This window comes from Notamacropus eugenii, chromosome 1, assembly GCF_028372415.1.
Source record: "Notamacropus eugenii isolate mMacEug1 chromosome 1, mMacEug1.pri_v2, whole genome shotgun sequence".
NCBI classification, from domain to species: domain Eukaryota; kingdom Metazoa; phylum Chordata; class Mammalia; order Diprotodontia; family Macropodidae; genus Notamacropus; species Notamacropus eugenii.
Window position 1 is genome coordinate 647,248,590 of NC_092872.1, and position 21,564 is coordinate 647,270,153.

General features: G+C 35.8%; 1 protein-coding gene across 2 annotated transcripts in view; it reads left to right on the forward strand.

Moving 5' to 3' along the window:
- FANCL (FA complementation group L) overlaps nucleotides 1–21,564 on the forward strand; it is an 85,678-nt gene that overhangs the window by 18,007 nt on the left and 46,107 nt on the right. Inside the window, exons 2-5 of one of the 2 annotated variants that reach the window (XM_072635505.1) lie at nucleotides 5,041–5,111; nucleotides 7,647–7,707; nucleotides 13,443–13,499; nucleotides 20,778–20,878. In XM_072635505.1, coding sequence (XP_072491606.1) covers nucleotides 5,041–5,111; nucleotides 7,647–7,707; nucleotides 13,443–13,499; nucleotides 20,778–20,878 — 290 coding nt within the window. The remainder of the gene's footprint in view (nucleotides 1–5,040; nucleotides 5,112–7,646; nucleotides 7,708–13,442; nucleotides 13,500–20,777; nucleotides 20,879–21,564) is intronic. The other variant, XM_072635506.1, reaches the window with a different exon arrangement.

Genomic DNA, 21,564 nt, shown 5'->3' on the forward strand with positions numbered 1-21,564 from the left:
TAATATAATTGTTTTTGCATCAGTAAAGATGTGTGTAATATTTCTGCTTTCTTCATTTATTTGTAAGGTTTCTGTGTCCCGAGAGAAGAGTAATTTTTGCAAAGATGCCATGTATAGCTGACAAAATTTATACTTCTTTCTATTTCTATTCAATAATCATCAGGTCTCTGTTATATTTATTTTTTTCTAAATTTCTATTTAGATCCTTACTTCTTTCTTATTTGTTGTTTTTTGTTGTTGTTGTTGTTATAATTACATAGAGTTTACAGAGACAAACTGAGGTCCTTACTACTGTTGATCACCTTTTCCCTGACGCTGTCTTCTCTCCAGGTTCTGACAAAACTGCTCTCTCCTTGTTCTCTGCAGGTTGCTTCTTCTTAGGCTTCTTTACAGTACCTAGGTCTAGTTTGTGCTTAGACTCATTGGATCTTCTTATCTCTGTATTATCCCAGTTGGTGCTTTTCTCAGACCTCTCTGGTTCAGTTACCATCACTGTGCAGATGATTTTCAGATCTCAATATCCAGCCTTAAAATCTCTTGAGCTCTAGTCTCATATTCTGTCTTTTATATGTTTACTTTTTTAGATATCTCAAAGTGGATATCCTGTAGGCATATAAAAATCAACATGTCTAAAATGTTATCATTATCTAATTCCTCCTGCTTTTTAATCCTCTCCTTTTCTTAACTTCCTTATTAATGCTACTGTTTTCCCTATCACACAGACTCACGCCTCAGATGGCATCCTCAGCTTCTCTCGCAACCTCATTCCTCCTATATGATCTGTTGCTAAGTCTTTGTCACCTTCTCAATATGTCTCACATACATCCCCTTTTTCTACACACATAGCCACCACCTTGGTGCAGATTCTCATTACCTCGTTCATACTTGTGCTGTTGCAATAGCCTTCCGGTTTGTTCCACACCATTTTTCACTCAGCTCCCAGTGTGATTTTCCTGATACACATCACCAAATTCCATTGGCTCCCTATTACTCCCAGGAAAAAATATAAAATCCTTGGCTTGACATTTAAAACCCTTCATAACCTGGCCCCTTCCTACCTTTCAAGTCTTCTTGCGTGTTACTTCCCATGTTCTGTCTTTACACTGTCAGTGTCCAGTACCTGGAGTGCTTTCTCTTTTCACTTCTGTCTCCTGGGCTCAAATCCCACCATCTTCACAAGGTCCCTCCATGTGCCTTACTTTGCACACCCCTCCCCAATTGCTAGTGACCTCTCTTAACTTGCCTTCCATTTGCATCACATGTATCATGTACGTATAATACAGTTATTAGCATTTGTCTTCCCTATTACAGTGTGAGCTCCTGGAGGGCACAGAGTGTAGTTTTTCCTTTCTTTGTGTCCTCTGCACTTAGCAAAGTGACTGGTAAATTGTAAGTGCTTAATAAGTGCTTAACTGGCTTGTCAACTTCGTTCTCAAGCTTCAAAGGAAGATGGAATAACTACTTATTGGGCATGTTTTAGAATATCTTTTCATTCTTTTATGTGTTGAACTAGATAACCTTTGAGGTTTCCCCCCCACCCCCCACCCCCAGCTATGAAATTCTCAGATTCTGTGGAGTCATTGGAGTTGAAAATAACAAACTTTTAGAAGAGTCATCAGCATAAATGCTGTTGTTACTTGGGATGATGGCAGGAGATGAGATGGAGAGAAAGAATGTGAGTCAGGTTGTGAAATAATTATGTTTGTCAAACATACTTGAGGTTTGTAGACTGTAGTGTCGTGGTGATAGAGAGAACGTAATAGAATCATGCTTTGAACTTCAAAAGAGGAGAGAGATTGTTGAATGATGTTGGTATAATAGTGGCCTGGGAGCATCAGTGAATATTTCTTATAAATCTGCTGTCAGTTGCATGTTTGGTTTACATAACTAAGAATATTTTATATTTCTCCCTTAAAACTAGCTAGCAAGTTGAAAATATGAAGCTTGCCTATGTATTTCTATTTTATGGTGTCATCTTTTGGCACAGTGTATTAAAAGCAACTGCTTTTTCTAAAAGGAATTTACTTTTTTGATGAATTAGTTTCCCATGAGAAATAACCCTGCTTTAATTTCTTTCTTAGATTGATGTTAGCCATTTCCTTGTATTTCCTGTGACTGCGAGTATGTTTCTTGTTAAAAATAAACACCACTGTATCTTAGAGAGTCTGTGATACTACTTCCTAATGAGAATGGGAAGATTCTGACAAACATTGCCTTTAAAAAAAAAGTCTTGAAGATCATAAGCAGCCAAATAGCAAGAAGTACAATATTGTACTTTGAGATAATATGAACTTTTATGTTCCAGAGAAAGGAAAGAGGAGTGATTTATAATTTTATTTTGATACTTCTGACTTTTGAGTATTTTATTTATGATGTAAATTATGTTTGAACACTGACGTTATATTTTCCTGTTCATTTTAAAACTTTGAAAACTCTGAAGGATGGTTTTTCCAATAATATACTTAAATAATTAATTTTTAAAGTGTCATAAAGGTCAATTGGAATATTTTCCTTTCAGTTATTTTTTTAAATGCCTTTAAAGTTGAATTCAGCTTTCTAAAGCCTTTTTTAAAAGTTTTTTTAGTGTCTTTGCTACATTATCATAGTTTTCCCTAGCAACTCTCCTGCTCTTATTTCCTCTTCCAGAGAGCCATTTCCTGTAACAAATAGTATTTTTTAAAAGATAAAAAAAAGAAGAGAAAAAAATCAGCACATCTCCTCTGTACATTGAAAAGATTTAAAAAAAACATGCTGAAAGGGATAGATTGGGAATGTCCTCTCATATGTCTTCTTTTGAGGAGATTTAAAGATATTAAACTTTTGCAATGTTCACTTTTGGTGTGTGTGTGTGTGTGTGTCTGTCTGTCTGTCTGTGTCTGTGTCTTCCCATTTACCTTGTTGGAAGTCTTTGTATATGTCGTTTTTTTGGCTCTGCTCACTTCACTGTGCATGCATTCATGTAGATCTTTCCATGTTCCTTTGTATATATCACATAGATCATTTCTTACAGCATTATATTCATGTACCACCATTTTTTTAGCCTTTCCCCAATCAATGGCATCTTTGTTGTTCAGTCGTTTCTGACTCTATGTGACCTCATGGATTTTTATCAGTGGAATTTTCTTGGTAAAGATACTGGAAGGGTTTGTGAAGATACTGGAGAGTGTCCCCATTTTACAGATGAGGAACTGAGGCAAGGAGGGGTTACAGGATCACACAGGTAGTAAATGTCAAATTTGAACTTGGGACTTTCTGACTCATGCCTATCCACTGAATCACCTAGTTGCCTTGTCTGCCTAGATACCCCAGTGGCATCTACTTTATTTCCAATTCTTTGCTATTACAAAAAGTGCTGCTATAAATATTTTTATGTATGTGGGTACTTTATTCTTATCAACGACTACCTTGGGGTATATTTTCCACCAGAATGCGCTCCTGGACTTTATTATCTCCAGCACCTCATCATTTCTCCAAGATGACATCAACTCTGAAACTCAAACCTCAGTACTTCCTTCCTGAGAGGCCTCTCCCTCTCCCTAATTAAAGAGGTCTTAGGGTGGACAAAGGAATGCTCCATTGAAGGAAGGCACTCTGGGCATTCACCTCATCATCTTTTCCTACGCCTGGGTCCTCTCCCTCATTCTTTCTGCTTCTTTTTATGTGTTGGTTCCCCCCATTAGATTATGAACTCCTTAAAGACAGGGAACATCTTAGGCTTTTCTTTGTATCCCCAGTCCTTAGCACAGTTTCAGCTCTGACTGTAAGTCCAGTAATGGAATCTTTGGACATTTTAGTCACTTTATTTGCATAATTCTAAATTGCTTTCCAGAATGGTTATATCAGTTCACAGCTCCACCCACAATGCCTGTGTTTCTATCACCTTGCCAATATTTACTGTTTTCATTTTTTTTCATCTTAGCAAATTTCAATCTATCATATTTATTAAGTGCTTATTATAAAGTGGTAGGCACTATGCTAAATGCTGTGGATACAAAAAGGGGCAAAAGACAGTCACTGCACTCAAGGAATTTATGATTGAATCAATTTGCAGGGTATGAGGTGAAACAGTTTTATTGATTCACATTTCTCATTATTAGTGATTGGGAGCATTCTTTCATATGGTTGCTAATACTTCATTTGGTTACATACATATATATACATATATAGTCAATACTTTACTTGGTTTCATATGGGTTATATATGGTTGTAAATACTTTGCTTGGTTTCATGTACATCCATATATATATTTGCTAATTTATATGCCTTGGATACCAAACCCTTGTCAGAGAATTTTGATGCAAAGAAATTTTCCCATTAATCAGCTTCCCTTTAATTTTATCTGTGTAAAAGCTTTCCTGTTTCACATAATCAAAGGTATCTGTTTTATCTTTTATAATTGCCTCTATTTCTTGTTTGGTTAAGAATACATCTCTTACTCATATCTGTGAAAGGTATAGGATCTACTTCTCTTCTATATTTTATATTAAGATATTTAATATTAAAGTCACATATTCATTTAAAATATATTGTGGAATTTGGTGTTAGGTTTTGGTCTAAGCTTAATCCTGCCTGACTGCTTTCCAGTTTTTCCTATAAATTTTTATCATATAAGGAGGTCTTACCTAAGTAATTTATGTTTTCCTTGTTAAACACTGTGTTATTGAGTACCATTGTTTCTAATTCTTTCTTGTCTTGTCTGTATCTCCCTTGTCTAGCTTGTCTAAAGTCTCAGAAATGGGACATTATATAAAGATATTGATATAGACTCACACATAAGGACAACTTGTACTTTTGAGTACTTTGTGCTGAAATTAATCATTGACTCATAGTTCATGGTTATTTTTTTCCCCAGTTTTTCTTTTCAGAGTAGTAGAAGAAAATCTCTTTTGTGTATATGTATATATATATGTATATATATACATATATATGCATATATATGTATATATATATACATATATATTGATACTGTATAGTAATTTAACTTATTTTCTCAGTTACTAAATAAAAATGGAGCTTACAAACTTGATTATAATATTTCAGTGTTTTCTACAGGGGAGGGACTTCCATGTTAGAATACTGTTACCTGAAGATCTTCAGCTAAAAAATGCAAGGTAAGGTAGTGTTTTTCATTCATTTAAAAAGTGATGATACCATGTATCTTGTATCAAAAGTCCATCTTGTGTGCAAATTAAACCAAATTTTCCTGGGTAAAAAATCACGTTACATATTGTTCTCTTACATGTAGGTTGATATCCACTTTTACCATTCACCTTGAATCTGAATTTTATCCTCTGTGGGGTTGGTCCAGCCCACCCCAGGAGGTAGGGCTTTACATCCACTAACTAGCACATAGCCTGTCTCACTCAATTTCTTTCCATCATGTTAACATTTACGTATGATTTTTTAATACCAGTAGCAATGCATTCCTCTCAGTCATTTGTTCAAGAACACTTATTGAGTTTGTGCATGATTTGATGCTACCTACTAGGTGAGCACCAAACCAAAAATGATACTGTGTCCATGTGAATCATTCAAGTTTAGGGGTAGTTCATAAGGCAGAGAATATATGTCACACCTTTGGCAGCTAGCTCCAGAATGCCATCTGTTGTTTGCAAGGGAACTCTGTGAAAGAATATGGCTAGATAAGCCTCAATTTGGTACTTTTTCAGATATACTATTTCATCCGTATAGGAAGCTGCAGAGAGAAAAGCTTCCCCTTAATGTTGTTCAGCCCTCTCCAACTCTTCCAGACCCTGTGGTCAACAGCACTCTAAATACTATCCATGGAGTGTTCTTGGGCGAAGGTACTGGAGTGGTTTGCCATTATCTTCTTTGGATTAAGGCAAACAGGTTAAGTGAGTTGCCCAGGGTCACACAGCTACTTAATGTCTGAAGTCATATTTGAACTCAGGGCTTTCTGACTCCAGGCCTAGCACTCTACCCACTGAGCCATTTAGCTGCCCAGAAATGTCCCCTACCCATGCTGATGGGCACCTTCTCTTCAGCTTATAGTTGCAAACACTTGCCTGGAACATCAAGATGTTAAGAGACTTGTCTAGAGTCAAAAAGCCAATCTAGGTTGAGGTGGAATTGACCCCAGCTCTTCATAACTGCAAGGCCATTTTGATTTTTTAACTCTGCCATGCTACCTCTCCAATTATTGCTTAAAAAATTACATGTTGGTAGTTGATTTTTGCCACTTTTGAAGACTAAAGATATTCTATCTTTGTGGCCTGCCTTTTTAAATACACTCTAGAATTTCCGATTTGGAAAGAACTTTAATGAAAATCTAGTCCCAAGCCTCATCCACTACCTTCAGAGGAGCCCATTCTATTTTTCAGATAGTTCTGATTGGTTCTTTTGCCCTTGCCTCTATTTGTCCTCTTAGCTCCCAATCCTGCCGTCAGGGCCAAGCCAAAGTCTAAATCCTTTAGACTGCCCTTCAGTTATTTGTAGACATTTATAGTGTCTATAGTCTCCCCATTTCCTGTAACTGAACCTCAGTGGTCTCACTGTGAGCCTGTCATTATCCTGCCTGTCCTTCTCTGGATGGTCTTTAGCTTATTAACACCCATCTGCAAATAAGGGCACCCAGAACTGAACTCAGTACCCCAGATCTGCTCCGACCAGAAAGGAATACAGGGGACTCTCTCCTCTCTAGTCCTGGATTCTAATTACAAGTCTGATAAAGTATAACATACAGCTTTGTAGGTTTTATTTAACTTTTAAAATTTTTGTTTAACTCCCTTTGGGTGGAGAAACTCATTCAGTAGGAAGAGATTTGAGTTCTGCTGTTAAAAATGAGATTACCTTGGTAAGTCATAATTACTATGTATTATCCTTAAATTAATCATGTTTTGATATAATGTAGTACAGTAGAACGAATATTAGACTGGGAATCAGGAGAGAGCTGGATTAAAACTATAGTTCTGATATTGACTAATTATAAGACTGAACAAATTACTTAGCCTCTTTCCTTATCCGTAAAATGGGACTGATACATGGTGGTATATGCCCTCATAGGGCAGCGAGATGGCACATTGTATAGAGCACCAGTCCTGGAATCAGGAAGACTTGAGTTCAAATTTGGCCTTAAATATTAGATGTGAGATGCTGGGCAAGTCACTTGACCTGTTTGCCTCAGTTTCCTTATCTATAAAATGGTGATAATAATAGCACCTGCCTCCCAGGGCTGTTGTGAGGATCAACTGAGATGATAATTATAAACTGCTTAGTACAGTGCATGGCATATTAAAAGCACTATATAAATGTTATTATTATTAAAGTGTTTTGCAAACCTTAAAGCATTATGTAATTATCAGCTTTTTTTTTTTTTTTTTTTTTTTGCTGATTGAAATCCTTTATATTCCTGCCTAAACTACAAACATTCATGGTAATAAAATTCATATTTATATAATGCTTTAAAGTTAGCTAAAATTAATGCTAACATTTTGAAGATATTTTAAATATCAGTAATAAAATTAACTTGTCAGAATTACATTCATTTCTCTCTTTGGTGTATATGTATAAGTGTCCATGTTTGTATCACAAAAAGAAATTTTAAAATGATGTTTTGAGTGAGGACAAAGCCATGCATCACCCACAAAAACAATAAGAAATCCTTGTGTCTTGTTTTTAATTTTTAGAATACTCTGTAGTTGGCAGCTGAAGATAATACTGGATGGATATCATCAGATATTAAATCAAGTATGTCCTTTAAAAAGTATCTTAATTTATATGAGTAAAAATGAATTTTATTATTTGGTAAGAATTGTAAAATTGTTTATATGTATATACATTGATTGATATCCTTGTTCTTGAAGAAGACCAAAATGACATCACCATGATAAAGTGAAGTTTCAGTGAGTCCCACTGTGGCTGATCAGATCAATACAAGCTTGGAATGCTCTACCACAGGTTGGACACAGATAGTCAGTGTGAATATTTGGGGTGGATACTCCAAATTTGTGCATCCTATGTTTACTTTGTGCTGTCTCAGTTCTGCTTACTCATAGAACACAGCACTCTTTCTGATGTGGGTATGCCATGCTGAGCAGTCCTGTGCCAGTGTCTCCCATGTTGCACAGTCAAATCCAAAGTTCTTGAGAGGGAACTTGAGAGTGGCCTTGTATTGCTTCTTCTGACCACCATGTGATTGATTGCTTGCCCCATGGGAGTTCTCTGTAAAATAGTCTTTTGGGCAGACTTACATATTTTGCATTCAAACAACATGGCCAACCCATCAGAGTTGCACTATCTGAAGCATAGTTTGAATGCTTGGCAGTTCAGCTTGAGCAAGGACTTCAGTGTCTAGTACCTTATCCTGCCAGGCAATCCTCAGAATCTTCCTAAGACAGTTCAAAGGGAAGCGATTCAGTTTCCTGGAGTGGCGCTGGTAGACTGTCCATGTTTCACAAGCATACAACAATGAGGTCAGCACAGTGGCTCTGTAGACCTTCAGTTTGGTAGTCAATCTAATACCTCTTCTCTTGCAACTTTTCTTTGGAGCCTCCCAAACACTGATCTAGCTCTGGCAATGCATGCATCAACCCCATTCTCAGTGTGTACTTCCCTGCAAAGTACACTACCAAGGTAAGTAAACTTATCCATAGCATTCAAAACTTCTCCATTTGTTGTAACCAATGGTTCCACACATGGATGGTGTGGTGGTGGCTGATGGACTACCTGTGTTTTCTTGGTGTTAATTATTGGGCCAAAATTAGCATAGGCAGCAGAGAATTGATCCATACTTTATTGCATCTCAGTTTCAGAGGCTACATTGAGTGCACAATCATCTGCAAACAGAAAATCATGCACCATGGCTTGTAGCCTTTTCAAACTGAAGAATTTATCGTTAGTCCAGTAGTTGACCTTGATGCCATGTTCATCCTTTTTGAAAGCATTTGCCAGCATGGCTGAAAACATCATGCTAAAAAGCATGGGAGCTAGCACATAGCCCTGTTTTACTCCACTCGTGACTGGGAAGACATGAGAGCATTGTCCGCTATCCAGAATCCAGGCAAAAATGCCATCATGAAATTGATATACAGTACTGATGAACTTCTCTGGGCAACCAAATTTTGACATAATTTTCCATAAGCCCTCATGACTAACAGTGTCAAAGGCCTTGTGTACAGACCTCTGTTCTGCTTCTGAAATTTCTCCTGGAGTTGTCGGGCAGCAAACACAATATCAACTGTTCCTTGGCCCTTTCTGAAGCCACACTGGCTCTCAGGTAGATGACCATTTTCCAGGTGAAGAATCAGCCTATTAAGGAGGACTCTAGCAAGAATTTTGCCAGCAATGAGTAAAAGAGAGATCCCCCCTGTGATTGTCGCAGGACAGTCTATTCCCTTTAGCCTTATAGAGATAGACAATGGAGGCATCCTTGAACTCCTGGGGGATAACCTCCTCTTGCCATATAACCTGGAAAATTTCAGTCAACTTTTGTATGAGCAATGGTCCTCCTACCTTGTAAATCTCAGCTGGAATAGAATCAGCACCAGGTGCTTTGCCACATGAAAGGAACCTAATGGTCCTCAAAACCTCTTCTTCTGTTGGAAGTTCAGCTAAGGAAGGATTGACCTGAGGTAAACAGTCAGTGACCTCAGCATTGATTGATGTTGGCCTGTTGATAACAGTATGGAAATGTTCAGCCCATCTCTCTAGGATCATGTCCTTATCACTACTCAATGTGGCTCCATCAGTACTGAGTAGTTGTGATGCACCATAGGTTTTTGGTCCATAAATAGCTTTCAGGGAATCATAAAAACACTTTGAATTGTTACTATTAACATAAAACTGAATTTCATCTGTCTTCTTACTGAGGCAGGAATCCTGCATCTCTCTAAGCTTTGTTTGTACTTTGCTTTTGATGGAATTAAACGCTACCTTCTTAGAGATGGATGAACTATCCTGCTGATATATCCTGTGGAGTTCTCGTTTTTCATTTAGCAACTTTTGAATTTCCCCATAATTTTCATCAAACCAGTCTTGGTGTTTGTGAGTGTTCTGACCCAGATGAGCAAATGCAGAGCTGTACACCAAATCTCTGAAAGCTGCCCGCTCCTTTTCTGCTCCACTGTTGCCAACTGTGTGTTGGCTCAACTTTCCCTCCAAGTTAGCAACAAACTGTTCATGCTCAGAGAAGAGCTCTGTTTTGTTGACATTAATTCTTCTGGTACATATATATGTATGCACATATGTGTGTATGTATGTATATATCAATCAAAGCTTCAGATCATTGGGATAATAGAAGTTTTGTATCTGTAGGAGTTGATAGTGTAGACAACACAGGTAATAAATGAATAAGCTACAAGTGATTATTTTTAAGTTTAAATTCTCACTTTTGAAAGTTGTTTGCATATACTGGAGGCTCTAAATCAACAAGATATTTTAAAGCCATGTTAATGTTAATGTTTAACCCCCCCTTCAGAAAAAAAGTTAAATATTTGTATTCTTCATATAAAGTTGATACCCACCTATTTTGTCATTTTCTCTACATTTAACTTTCAATATTCATATATAGATACATATTTTATATGAAAATAATTTCCCCTAATTATTATTTCTTGTCCCAATCTTAAAATTTTGCTTTCATATGATAAATTAGAAAATTTGTAAAATTAGTAAAATTGATCCTCAAAAGTATATTACAAATATAAAAAGCTCTTTTTGCTTTGTATGATCCATTCTTCCCTGTCTTGGTACTGTGATTATGATGTATTTTAATTGGATATTTAAATTAGTTCTTCATTTTGACTATCCTGTTGTATTTTTGTCCAAGTGGACATTTGCTAACAGTGGAGGAAACTGAGGCAGAGGTCAACGTGATTTGCTCAGGGTTTGAGATCATGTCTTCCTAAGTCCAGGTCCATCACTCTGTCTGACATGGTACCTAGCTACCTATCTTGAAGGAAGTCAGAGATTCTCAGAGGCAGAGAGAGATGAGGAGAGAGAGCAGTCCAGGTATGAGGATAGCCATGCAAAGGCATGGAGATGAGAAATGGATAGCATCATATAGGAAGAACAGTAAGCTGGCTAGGATGGCCTGAGAGGAAACCGTGAGAAGTGAATAATGTGTAAAAAAATTGGAAAGCTATGAAAGAACAAGCTTGTGATGAGCAAGAATCATTAGAGTTTATTGAGAAGTGACACTGTCAGACCTATACTTTTGAAAAATCGCTCTGACAGCTGTTTGGAGGTTGAGTTGGAAAGGGGAAAGATTTGAGCCAGGGAGACCATTTAGGAAGCTATTGTAATAGTCTGCTCAGTATTTATTTTTTTTTCCACTTTTTGTTTTTCTTATGTTCATCATGTGGCTGATCTCTTTCGAATAATCATAGAAAAGACTCTGATGTTCTGGTTCTTAATATAAACAGCCTATTGGTATTTACAAATAAAATCATTATACAGCCTCTCTGTTAATGGAGGATTCTCCTCTATTTGGACTCTACCCCGGACATCCTTCATGTAGGATACCTGACATCAGTGAACATTATTGATATTTGTTGTTTCTTTTCATGCTGATACTCAGATTGTTAAAGTTATATCTCTGTATTGCATTTGGCATAGAAACATATATACAGTGTTAATGTAACATATGCATGGGAGATATTTGGCCAAGTTCTCCAAACTAAATGTACCTAGATACTTGGTAACTTGGATGTAAATTTGGTCAGGGGAATGATGGACAAAATTGTTCGTAAAATATAATTTGAGATCAAGTATTTAAAATAGCAAAAGATTTTCAGACTACTTAGAAGCCTCACATGCAGACTACTTAGAGCAAAGGTTAAAATGAGTAGGAGATTAGAAAAAGTAAAATTTATTAAAGAAATGTGGTAGTATAGGAATTCTCTTCTTACCTGTTGAAACAAGCTGTCAGTTGAAAAATTCAGAAATTGGCAAAAGTAAACATATTGACTCAAATCATTACCATTTCACAAGACACTCACTGTGATGAATAAGCCAGAAGAGTTTAGAATCTGCCTCAGTCAATGTTAATAATTTTGGAGTATTTCTCAGTTCTAGGAAATAAAGAAGAGAAATCATAAGTGGGGAGAACAGACCACTTACTCAAAACTCTCAATGGAGCTATATGGCAGATGGCATAGTAGAAAGAGTCCTGGATTTGGAGTCAGAATAACTGGGTACAAATCCTGGTGCTACCACTCACTAATTGAGTGACTTTTGCTCATAAAGTGAAGAAATTAGATTAGGTGACCTTGAAGATCCCATCTAAATTATTAAACTGTATCCATTGTAAGTTTGTTGGGTTTTTTTTTTAAGAAAGGAAGAATCCACTTATTCAGAATTATTTACAGTATGGGTTTAATAGGTAAATCCCTTATATTCTCTGGCTCTCATTTTCCTCCTGAAATAAAGGGACTTGGCTAGACTGAATGACCTATGAGGTCCCTTGCAACTTTGAATTTACCACTTAAATGTATTCTTCCCATCTGTATTTAAAAGAAAAAAGTTCCAAAAGGAAGAGGAAAAAATTCATTTGTTGACCTTGTTCAGAATTACTTGCAGTATTGGTTCAATAGCAAACAAAAGGTAACTGGCAATACAATATAGCAATAAGCAGAAGCATAATTCAGGGTTTAAGCTAGAGAGAGAAGACAATGCAAGATCTTCCTTTTCATTGCTTTCTTTTATTCTGTGATTCTTATAGGGTTTAAAAAATAAATTATGAGGAATTTCAAAGAGCTTTAGACATAATTTTTAAATATTCATTCTGCTTTTAGAAGTTTATCTTTTCACCTCTCTCTAACAGTGCTGCTTTCTCTTGGAGGATTGACTGAGTTATAGTAATAGGATGATTTCTGTCACAGAAATAATAATGGTTAGTCTTCAAGGTCATGAGAGGAAATCAAAATAATATATAAAGTTTTGCTCTCTACTAATTTTGAATCCATGTATTCCAATTTCATTTTTTAACTATATGAGTTGCTTTTCCTTCTCTTCATTAACACAATATTGTTTTGAGATTATAATTAATCTATTTCTTTCTTCTTTTAGCTAGGTGAAAATGCAGAATAAGTTGCCAGTCTATTTATTAAACACCCACTATCTGTAGAACATTATGCTAAGATTGGGGGAGATAACAAAATTAGATTAAAAAGTAGCTGTTACTCACAGGGAGTTCACAGTCTCTTAGAGTAGGTGCTATGCTATTAGTAGCATCATTTGCTGCTTAATATTCTCTATTGAAATTTATTTGAGGGTTGTTTATTGGAATTTAAAAATTGTTTTTATTAAGAACACTGCTCTGTATCCAATAAAGATAATTGTCGAAAGGTTAATATTTTATATAGTTACTATATTTAAGAGATGCAGATGTGTTTAATTTGTTATTTAATTTTTCACGTTCAAGTTGACCTACATTTTAATTCCGATGAACAAGTAAAATTAATTGGAATTGTTGTTTAATTTAGAGATTGCAGTACTCTCCTGACCTGGTGAGCTTTATGATGGAGTTGAAGACGATTTTGGTAAGAAATTTATTCTGACTTTGTGCTACTGTTCTATAGGACTCTCTAACTTCATTTTAAACTGACATAATTAGAATTTCAGATTCTCCCCTCCTGCCCTATAAAATTACTGACGGGGTTAGTGTAGGTAACAAATGGCCTGAACATCAAGTCCCCTTAACCTGTGTTAACTCCTGGTGGGATTTGTTTGATTGAATAATAAACTAACACACAAATAGCACTTAATATTCGCTGGCCAGGTGGAGAAGGTCGTGGGTATGCAGGTAAAGTTCTCACAGAACTTTTGGAAATCCAAGGAGAGGTTAGGTAACTATGCTTAAAAATATATTTTTTAAAAAAGGGTCAGATTCTCTAAGATAATTGTGTATGTAAACCTAGTAAGCTAAGGAATATTTGAATAATCATTCTAGAATTATTGAATTTTTAAAATCATATAGCACTTTAATTTTTAGCAGCTTTGATTTAAAAGAAAATAAAAGTTTGAGGAGACATAGAAGGAGATTAAAACTATCAGCTAAGTGAGACCTTGGACAGTATCTGTAAATGAGTTGAACAGACCGAGTGATCTTGAAGAGCTTTGTTTAGTCTATGTGAAATGAGTTTTTGCATTATGTGATTCTTAACACGTGTGTGTATATGTATGTGTATGTATAATATATATACACACATATGTCTGTATAGAAATGTGTGTGTGTGTCTGTGTGTGTGATATTATAAGCAGCTAGGTAGCCCAGTGCATAGAACACTGGGCTTGGAGTCAGGAAGTCCTTACTAGCTGTGTGACCCCGAGTAAAGCAACCCTGTGTGCCCCAGTTCCTTATCCGAAAAATGAGCTGGAGAAGGAAATGACAAACCGCTCCAGAATCTTTCCTAAGAAAACCCCAAAAGGGGTCACGAAGAGTTGGACACAACCGAAAAACAACCAAACACCAACAACTGTGTATGTTTGTGTGTACATATACATACGTGTGTGTGTATGTGTGTGTCTATTAGCATTTCTTAAACCCATAGGGGGTTATGACCCACAGTTTAAGAGGTACTGAAAGGGTCACAAGTGGAAAACATTTAAGAAGCCCTGAATGATGGAGTGGACAGGTTGCTGGGCCTGAAGTCAGGAAAAGTCATCTTCTTAGTTCAAATCTGGTCTCAGACCTTACTAGCTGTGTCATCCTGGGCAAGTCACTTAAATTCTGTTTCTCTTATCTGTCAAATGAGCTGGAAAAGGAAATGGAGAATCACTCCAGTATCATTGCCAAGAAAACTTCAAATAGGGTCACAAAGAATTGGACAAGACTGAAACAAATGGTGTGTGTGTGTGTGTGTCCTAAGAATGGAGAAGAGTCTTTTGTTTGTATTCACATTAACTACGAACAAGTGCTTTTAAAAAGAGAAATGTTCATAAACTAAACACCTTAATAATTCATTTCCTTATAGTCTTATGTTCAGCATGAGCCAGTGTTAAAATACTAAGAAGCAAAAATAAAATTTAACTTGTGTAAGGGAAGTTTCCTTTTTCTTCTTAGTCAAATTAGAAGAATTAAAAAAAAAACTATACAAGTCAAGAAATAGAATAATGCAAACAAGTTAAATGTATGTGGGAATTAGAGTAAAGTTATACAGCTTTGCCCTATTAAATAGTCATTATGGAAAATAATTCTACTTATTTCCTAAGCCATCAGTCATACCTGTTCTTATCACATAATTTGAAGAAATGATGATTACATTAAAAAAGATAGAAAAATGACAATATGGACTGTGTTTTAGTTTAATGTAAAGAATATTTCAAATTTGCCATCTCTCATATAAACATAGAAGCGACTCAGTTGGAAGTCTGACCTTTAGAACTACTGAGGCATAGTTCTAGGCTGCATGAAGCATTTAACATTATATGTTTCATATACATCTTTTATAGGTGTACAAACTTACTTGTTTAAAATTTAGCTTACTTGTTTTAAAAAAAAAAAGTCAAGTATAGATTTCTGATTTTATTGCTCATCCAAGACCTAGAACTCTTAAAAATGTAAGTTTTATTAGCAAGATATTTGGGATTGCTAATAATAAAGTAATGAGATTCATCACTGATGAAGAAATTATTATATGTGATTGATTTTAATGACTTAAGCAGTTATCAGATTAACACCAGCATGACCTATGAATTTTATACTGTCTTTAAGTTGTTGCCCCTTCCCCCACACACAGAAAATGGATTGCATCTCTTTCACAGGTGGTGACTAGTTTTATCTTTTCTGTAAAGATTGAAAAGCAAGGGTGATCATTCTGAATCACTGACTAAGCCTTGAATACTTTGCTATGAATTTTTTTCTATATTGCTGTTTGGTTATAATTGTTACAACGTCTTCCTATTGCTCTTCCTTTTACAATATCATTTTTCTTCCTAAAGACATTTCTCTTAATCAGCACATCAACAATTTGTAGTGAACATTTATTTTTCTTTTATGCCTGCATCCTGGACTGAACATGAAGTTCTGAAGAGGTATATGATATCATTGGATTGATGACTGGCCTCTCCAGTTGTAGAGTAGCCTGTTTTTTAAGCCATAGAAAATAGACCTGGCTTTTTTTGCACCAAATTACTTAAGATGCAAAAAACTAATGAAGCTTGATTATTCTGAGTCCCTACTTTTTAAAACCTAGAGAGTATTTTTGCAACTTCAACACTGGGTTATTTGGCATTCTCTTCCCATCTTATGGAGTCTTAATTATAATGGTAATTTTGTGATTATAGACCTATCTTGATTTCTTTTTTTCAAAAAGCAAAAGCTACAAAGAAAATCTACTTTGATAATAGTGTTTGAGTGTGGGGGGTGGGGGTACTGGTTAGTTTTTTCTTATTGGGAAGCATTATGATATAGTGGAAACAGGAAATTCTGGAGATTTCAGTTCAGATCTCACCTCTGACATTAGCTGTGTGACAAGAGGCAAGTTATTTTACCTTTGAGAGACTTTTTTTCCCCTCAATTACAAAATGGTAATACAAATACTTTGTGCTGCCTCCCTCGCAAGCTAATTATTTGCAAAGCACTTCACAATCTTGAAAATGTTATATATGAAGAATAAGTAGTAGTAGTAGTAGTAGTAAGTATGAAGGATTTTGTGATTTCACTAGTTTTTAGTCTTTCTGAATAAAATCTAAAATTTCAGAAAAAAAATCTATGGCATTTGTAAATAAGGCTAAGACATTACTCATTCCCCTTGTGACAACAAAAGCTACTTAATGTTTAATGCTTAATATTTAAAAGTTATACTTTTAGGTGTCTGGTTACTTTTAGCACAATATTAAACATTTTTAATAAAAATCAGTGTAGTATATTGGAGAGACAGCTCTTTGAATTAGGAAGACCAATGCTCAAATTTCATCCCTGACTCATATTGCCTGTGTAACCCAGAGCAGTCCAATTCTAACCCTTTAAAGGGTGGCAGATCTACCTTGGTAAGGCAGGTTCCTTACCTGGAGCTCCCTACACCTAACCAATTTCTTTACATGCCCAATTTTTTAAAAAAAATCACATTTTATAAAGTTATTGAAAATGACATAGATTTCTTGTTTTTCAGACATGTGTATTCTCATTCGGTCTTCATTGTACTGCTGGAATTTCTTTGTAGGCATTTATAATCTCATAGATTTAGAGCTGGAAGCGACCTCCTACATTTCCATTTTACAAATGAGGAAATAGAGGCCAAGAGAGGTCATACCTTTATCAAGGGAGTAAGAGAATAATTCAAATCCAGGTCTTCTGATTCCAAATTCTCACCACTATGCCATCCTGTCTTTTATAGGAGCATAGATTTAGAAATATCAATGTTCTTGGACATCCACTGAGTCCAGCCCTCTGATTCAGGTATAGAAAGTTAAGGGATTTGCCCAAGATTATGCAGTTAGTGTCTTTGGATTTGAACCAGCTAACCAAGTCTAATACTGTATCTGCTACACCGTGCTGCTTCTATTAATTTCACAATGTACTTTCACTTTAGAGTAGTTTTAGAACTTAAAGAGTCATTTTAGTTATTAGCCTTAAGACTTTGTTCTCTAAAATAATAAATGCAAGTTTTATTTTTTTTAAATCATTTTAAATCTGAAATCTGTCATTACCATAATTTTCTGATGGTTAATAAGAAGTATGAGAGATTATTTCTGGGTAATTAATAATGCTGTTTATTAATAAAATGGCACTCTTGAATGCCAAAGACCCCTCATGGTTGTAGGTTCTTGGAAGAGTGGGTATTCCAGAGGGTGGCATTCAATTCTGATTGGTTAATAATTAATAAGAGAATGAATATTAAAATGAGAAGTAGACTCACTCCAGTTAGAGGCTGAGGGAGTGACATATAACTCTTGGACAGAGAGGCTATCTCTACTCGCAGAGTACCCCCATCTTTAGGCAATCTAATCAAAGAATTTATCCCCATCTAAACCTGAGTAGAACACGATGGGCTTCCCTACCTTAGATTAAATTCCTTCTGAGATTGGGTGGGGTCTGACCAAGGTTGAGGAGAATTAATTCAGTCTCATTATTAGTAATCTCCTTTAAGAGACTGAACTTTGAAATGAGGACTATAGAAAAAGGGAGAACTCTGGATCTTCCCAAAACAGTGGTTAATAATCTTTTCACTCATTTTCATGTTAATTTTCTATGGAGAATAATACCTTTGCAAAATGGAAGGGTCCCAAGAATTAAATGAAAGTACATTTTCTGTTGTTGTTGCTGTCTTTTCACCAGATCTATGATTTCATTGGTGTAAGGATCTTCTTTCTAGGGAAGAAATTTCCTCTGCCAATACAGATAAACAGTTGCTGCAATTTAGCATAAAGAATTACCTGGGTAGCACTAAGAGGCTGTAACTTATCTAGGGTCATACCATGGGTTAAAATTCGATATCTCTCCAGTTTGTAACTAAGCCCAAAGGGCAACCAAACTGTGTATACCCTTTGATCCAGCAAAACCGCTACTAGGTCTGTATCCCAAAGAGATCATAAAAAAAAAAAATGAAAAGGGCTCACATGTACAAAAATATTTATAGCAGCTCTTTTTGTGGTGACAAAGAATTAGAAATTGAGGGAATAATCATCAGTTGAGGAATGGCTGAATAAGTTGTTACATTATGTATGAATGTAATATAATACTGTTGTGCAATGATGAGCAGGTAGATTTCAGAAAAACATGGAAAGACTTACATGAACACATACTAAGTGAAGTGAGCAGAACCAGGATAACATTGTACACAGTAAGAGCAACACTGTGCAATGACCAATTTTGATAGACTTAGCTCTTCTCAGCAATATAGTGATCCAAGAGAGTACTGAGGGACTCAGGATAGAAAGTGCTAACTACATTCATGGAAAGAACTGTGACAGAATGCAGATCTAAGCTTGCTGTTTGGACTTTTTTGTTGTTTTTTTTCTTTCTCATGATTTTTCCCTTTTGCATGGAGTCTTCTTTTACAGCATGACTAATGTGGAAATATGTTTAACATGATTGTACATAAATAATCTATATCAGATTGCTTGCTTTCTTGGGGTGGGGGGAGAAGAGAAAAAGGGAGAAAAATTTAGAACTCAAAATTTTACAGAGGTGAATGTTGAAAACTATCTTTACATGTAACTGGAAAAAAAATAAAATACTATTGAGGAAAAAAAATTGATGGCTCTCTTTTGCTGCTTTTCTCTTCCCCTCCCAACTTGGATTTTTTTTTTTTCTGAAAACTTAAATTTTCTGTCTCATCCCCAATGTTTTTCTTGTCAATTCCTTTCCTCCTTCTGTTGCACTCCTACACTTTCGTAATGCCTTCTGGCTTTTCTGACAATGTGAACACCAAAGTAATTTTGTAAATATTTCTTACAGTCAATAAAATTGAGAGTATCTTAAAATATTTCTTCAAATGCCAAATTTGTAAACGTTAGCAACTTCAAAATGGAGCAGTATTCATTCTTAATGCCAACTGCTCCATCGTTGTTGATTTTGACCTTGTTTTCTTTATAAATTTTAGTTGTAGTTTTTGACTATATCACCTTAGAGAGATCAATAGAGAGTAACGTAGCCATGACTCCAGTGGATCAATGATGTGAGTCCTTCATCCAGTGGGTTCTTATCAAGACCCATCAATTCCAATTTAGACCATGTGATTCTTCAGACCATCTTCCATATGTATTTCATCCTTGCTCAGGGAGGGGTGGACCTTCCTTTCATCCTCTTTACTGATAGGTGGTATAATAGATAGGGTACTGGACATGGATTTAGGAAGACCTGTGTTCAAGTGTGGCCTCAGATACTTATTATCTGTATTACCCTGGGCAAGTCACTTAATCTCTGCCAACCTCAATTTCCATCTCAATTTCATCTGTAAATTGAGGATAGTAATAGCACTTACCTCCCAAGGGTGCTGTGAGGAAGAAATGAGATAATAATTATGAAGTACTTTACAATCCTGAATATGCTATATAAATGGGTATGGTTTTTCCAGATGATTTTTGAGTTATTGAGAATAACAAAAAAACTTAGTGAAGAGGAAGAGAATACTATATAAAATACTAGAGCCAGTAAATGGAAAGAATTAGTACAGATGTGGGGAACCTGTGACTTTGAGGCCACATGTGGCCCTCCAGGTCCTTAAGCGCAACTCTGTGACTGAGTCCAGACTTCACAGAACAAATCCCCTTAATAAAAGGATTTGTCCTGTAAAACTTGGACTAAATCAAAAGTCTGCATCCAAGGACCTAGAAGGTCAGATGTGGCCTCAAGGCCACAGTTCCCTGCCCCTGAATTAAGACATGGATAATTAGAACAGCTATTGATTATTTTGTTTCTTTATTTGAATAAAGATGTACTAATAGGAAAAGATAGTAGTGAGTTTCTACCCTTGAGCATTTCATGAGTTACTTTTTTTCCCCTTGATAGATTCAGAAGGATGAAGAAGTAGAACAGTTTGGGGATAGTTACTTTTAGATGAACTTTTTTTTATGGTCTGAGTGACATTTAATGGATGGTGAAGGCTCAGAAATCTTAAATCCCACCTTGGCATCCTCACTGACTTTCTTTATCACCTGATACATTCTTTAACTTTCTATAATTTAATTTAAAATTCTTTAAAATTTCTTTAACTTTCCCATGCTTCACCAGAACTGGGAAAAGGTTTGAGTCAGACAGATTGATAGGGTTTCTGAATTAGCCCAGAGAATTTTAGTGAAATGGTTTATATTAATTTGATGCAGATCCCATCACATTCAAGCTGATGTATGTATTTATCTTTTCCTTTCAATAGGAAGTCGCACTGAAGAATAGACGAGAGCTATACGCACCGCCACCTCCTCCTCAGTACTACTCATGTCTTGTTGAAGAAATAGAAACTCTGGGTTGGGATAAGTATGTTTATTACATCTAGTATTTCACTGTAGTGAGATTTTAGTGGGTGATCTTGGAGAGTTGCTGTGATTGACCAATGTACCTCTTTGTGATTAAGACTGTTAATGGCTAAGCTACTGATGATACTTTTTATACTTAGCCAACAAGGCTGGCCCTTGAACCCCAGACATCCAGCCCATTTTTGGGCACCTGCCAGTGTGGCTTTATTGACCTGGTTTTTCAAAACTCAGAGCCACCTCTGTGTGACTCTAGGGCATCAGAATAGGACTTGACTGGAACATGTTTTTGTTAAATAGAATTAGGACTTAATATATTTTAGAAATGCCTTTGCATTTTTTTTTTTTTGCTCAACAGAATTCAGCATATTGCCTTCAGAGAATCATTCTTCATTTAACTTTATAACTTTGTAGGTTGAAAATGTTTCATTACATTGTAAGTTCTTATCCTTTTCCTCGACTGTTGTAAAATTATGAACTAAAGGGTTATCATACTGAAACAGAGCTAGGATCTCATCAAAATAGGACTGCCTCCAGCCATATAGGTCACCTATTTGGGTTTATCAGGTTCTCCCAAAAATCAGTCTAAATTGTCTACCCCATGCTCTGAATGCCTTCTTCCATTTCTCCTGATTTTGTTCTCTTGTCCTGTCTTGCCCTTAATACAGGACCAGCCTATTTTCCTTATAA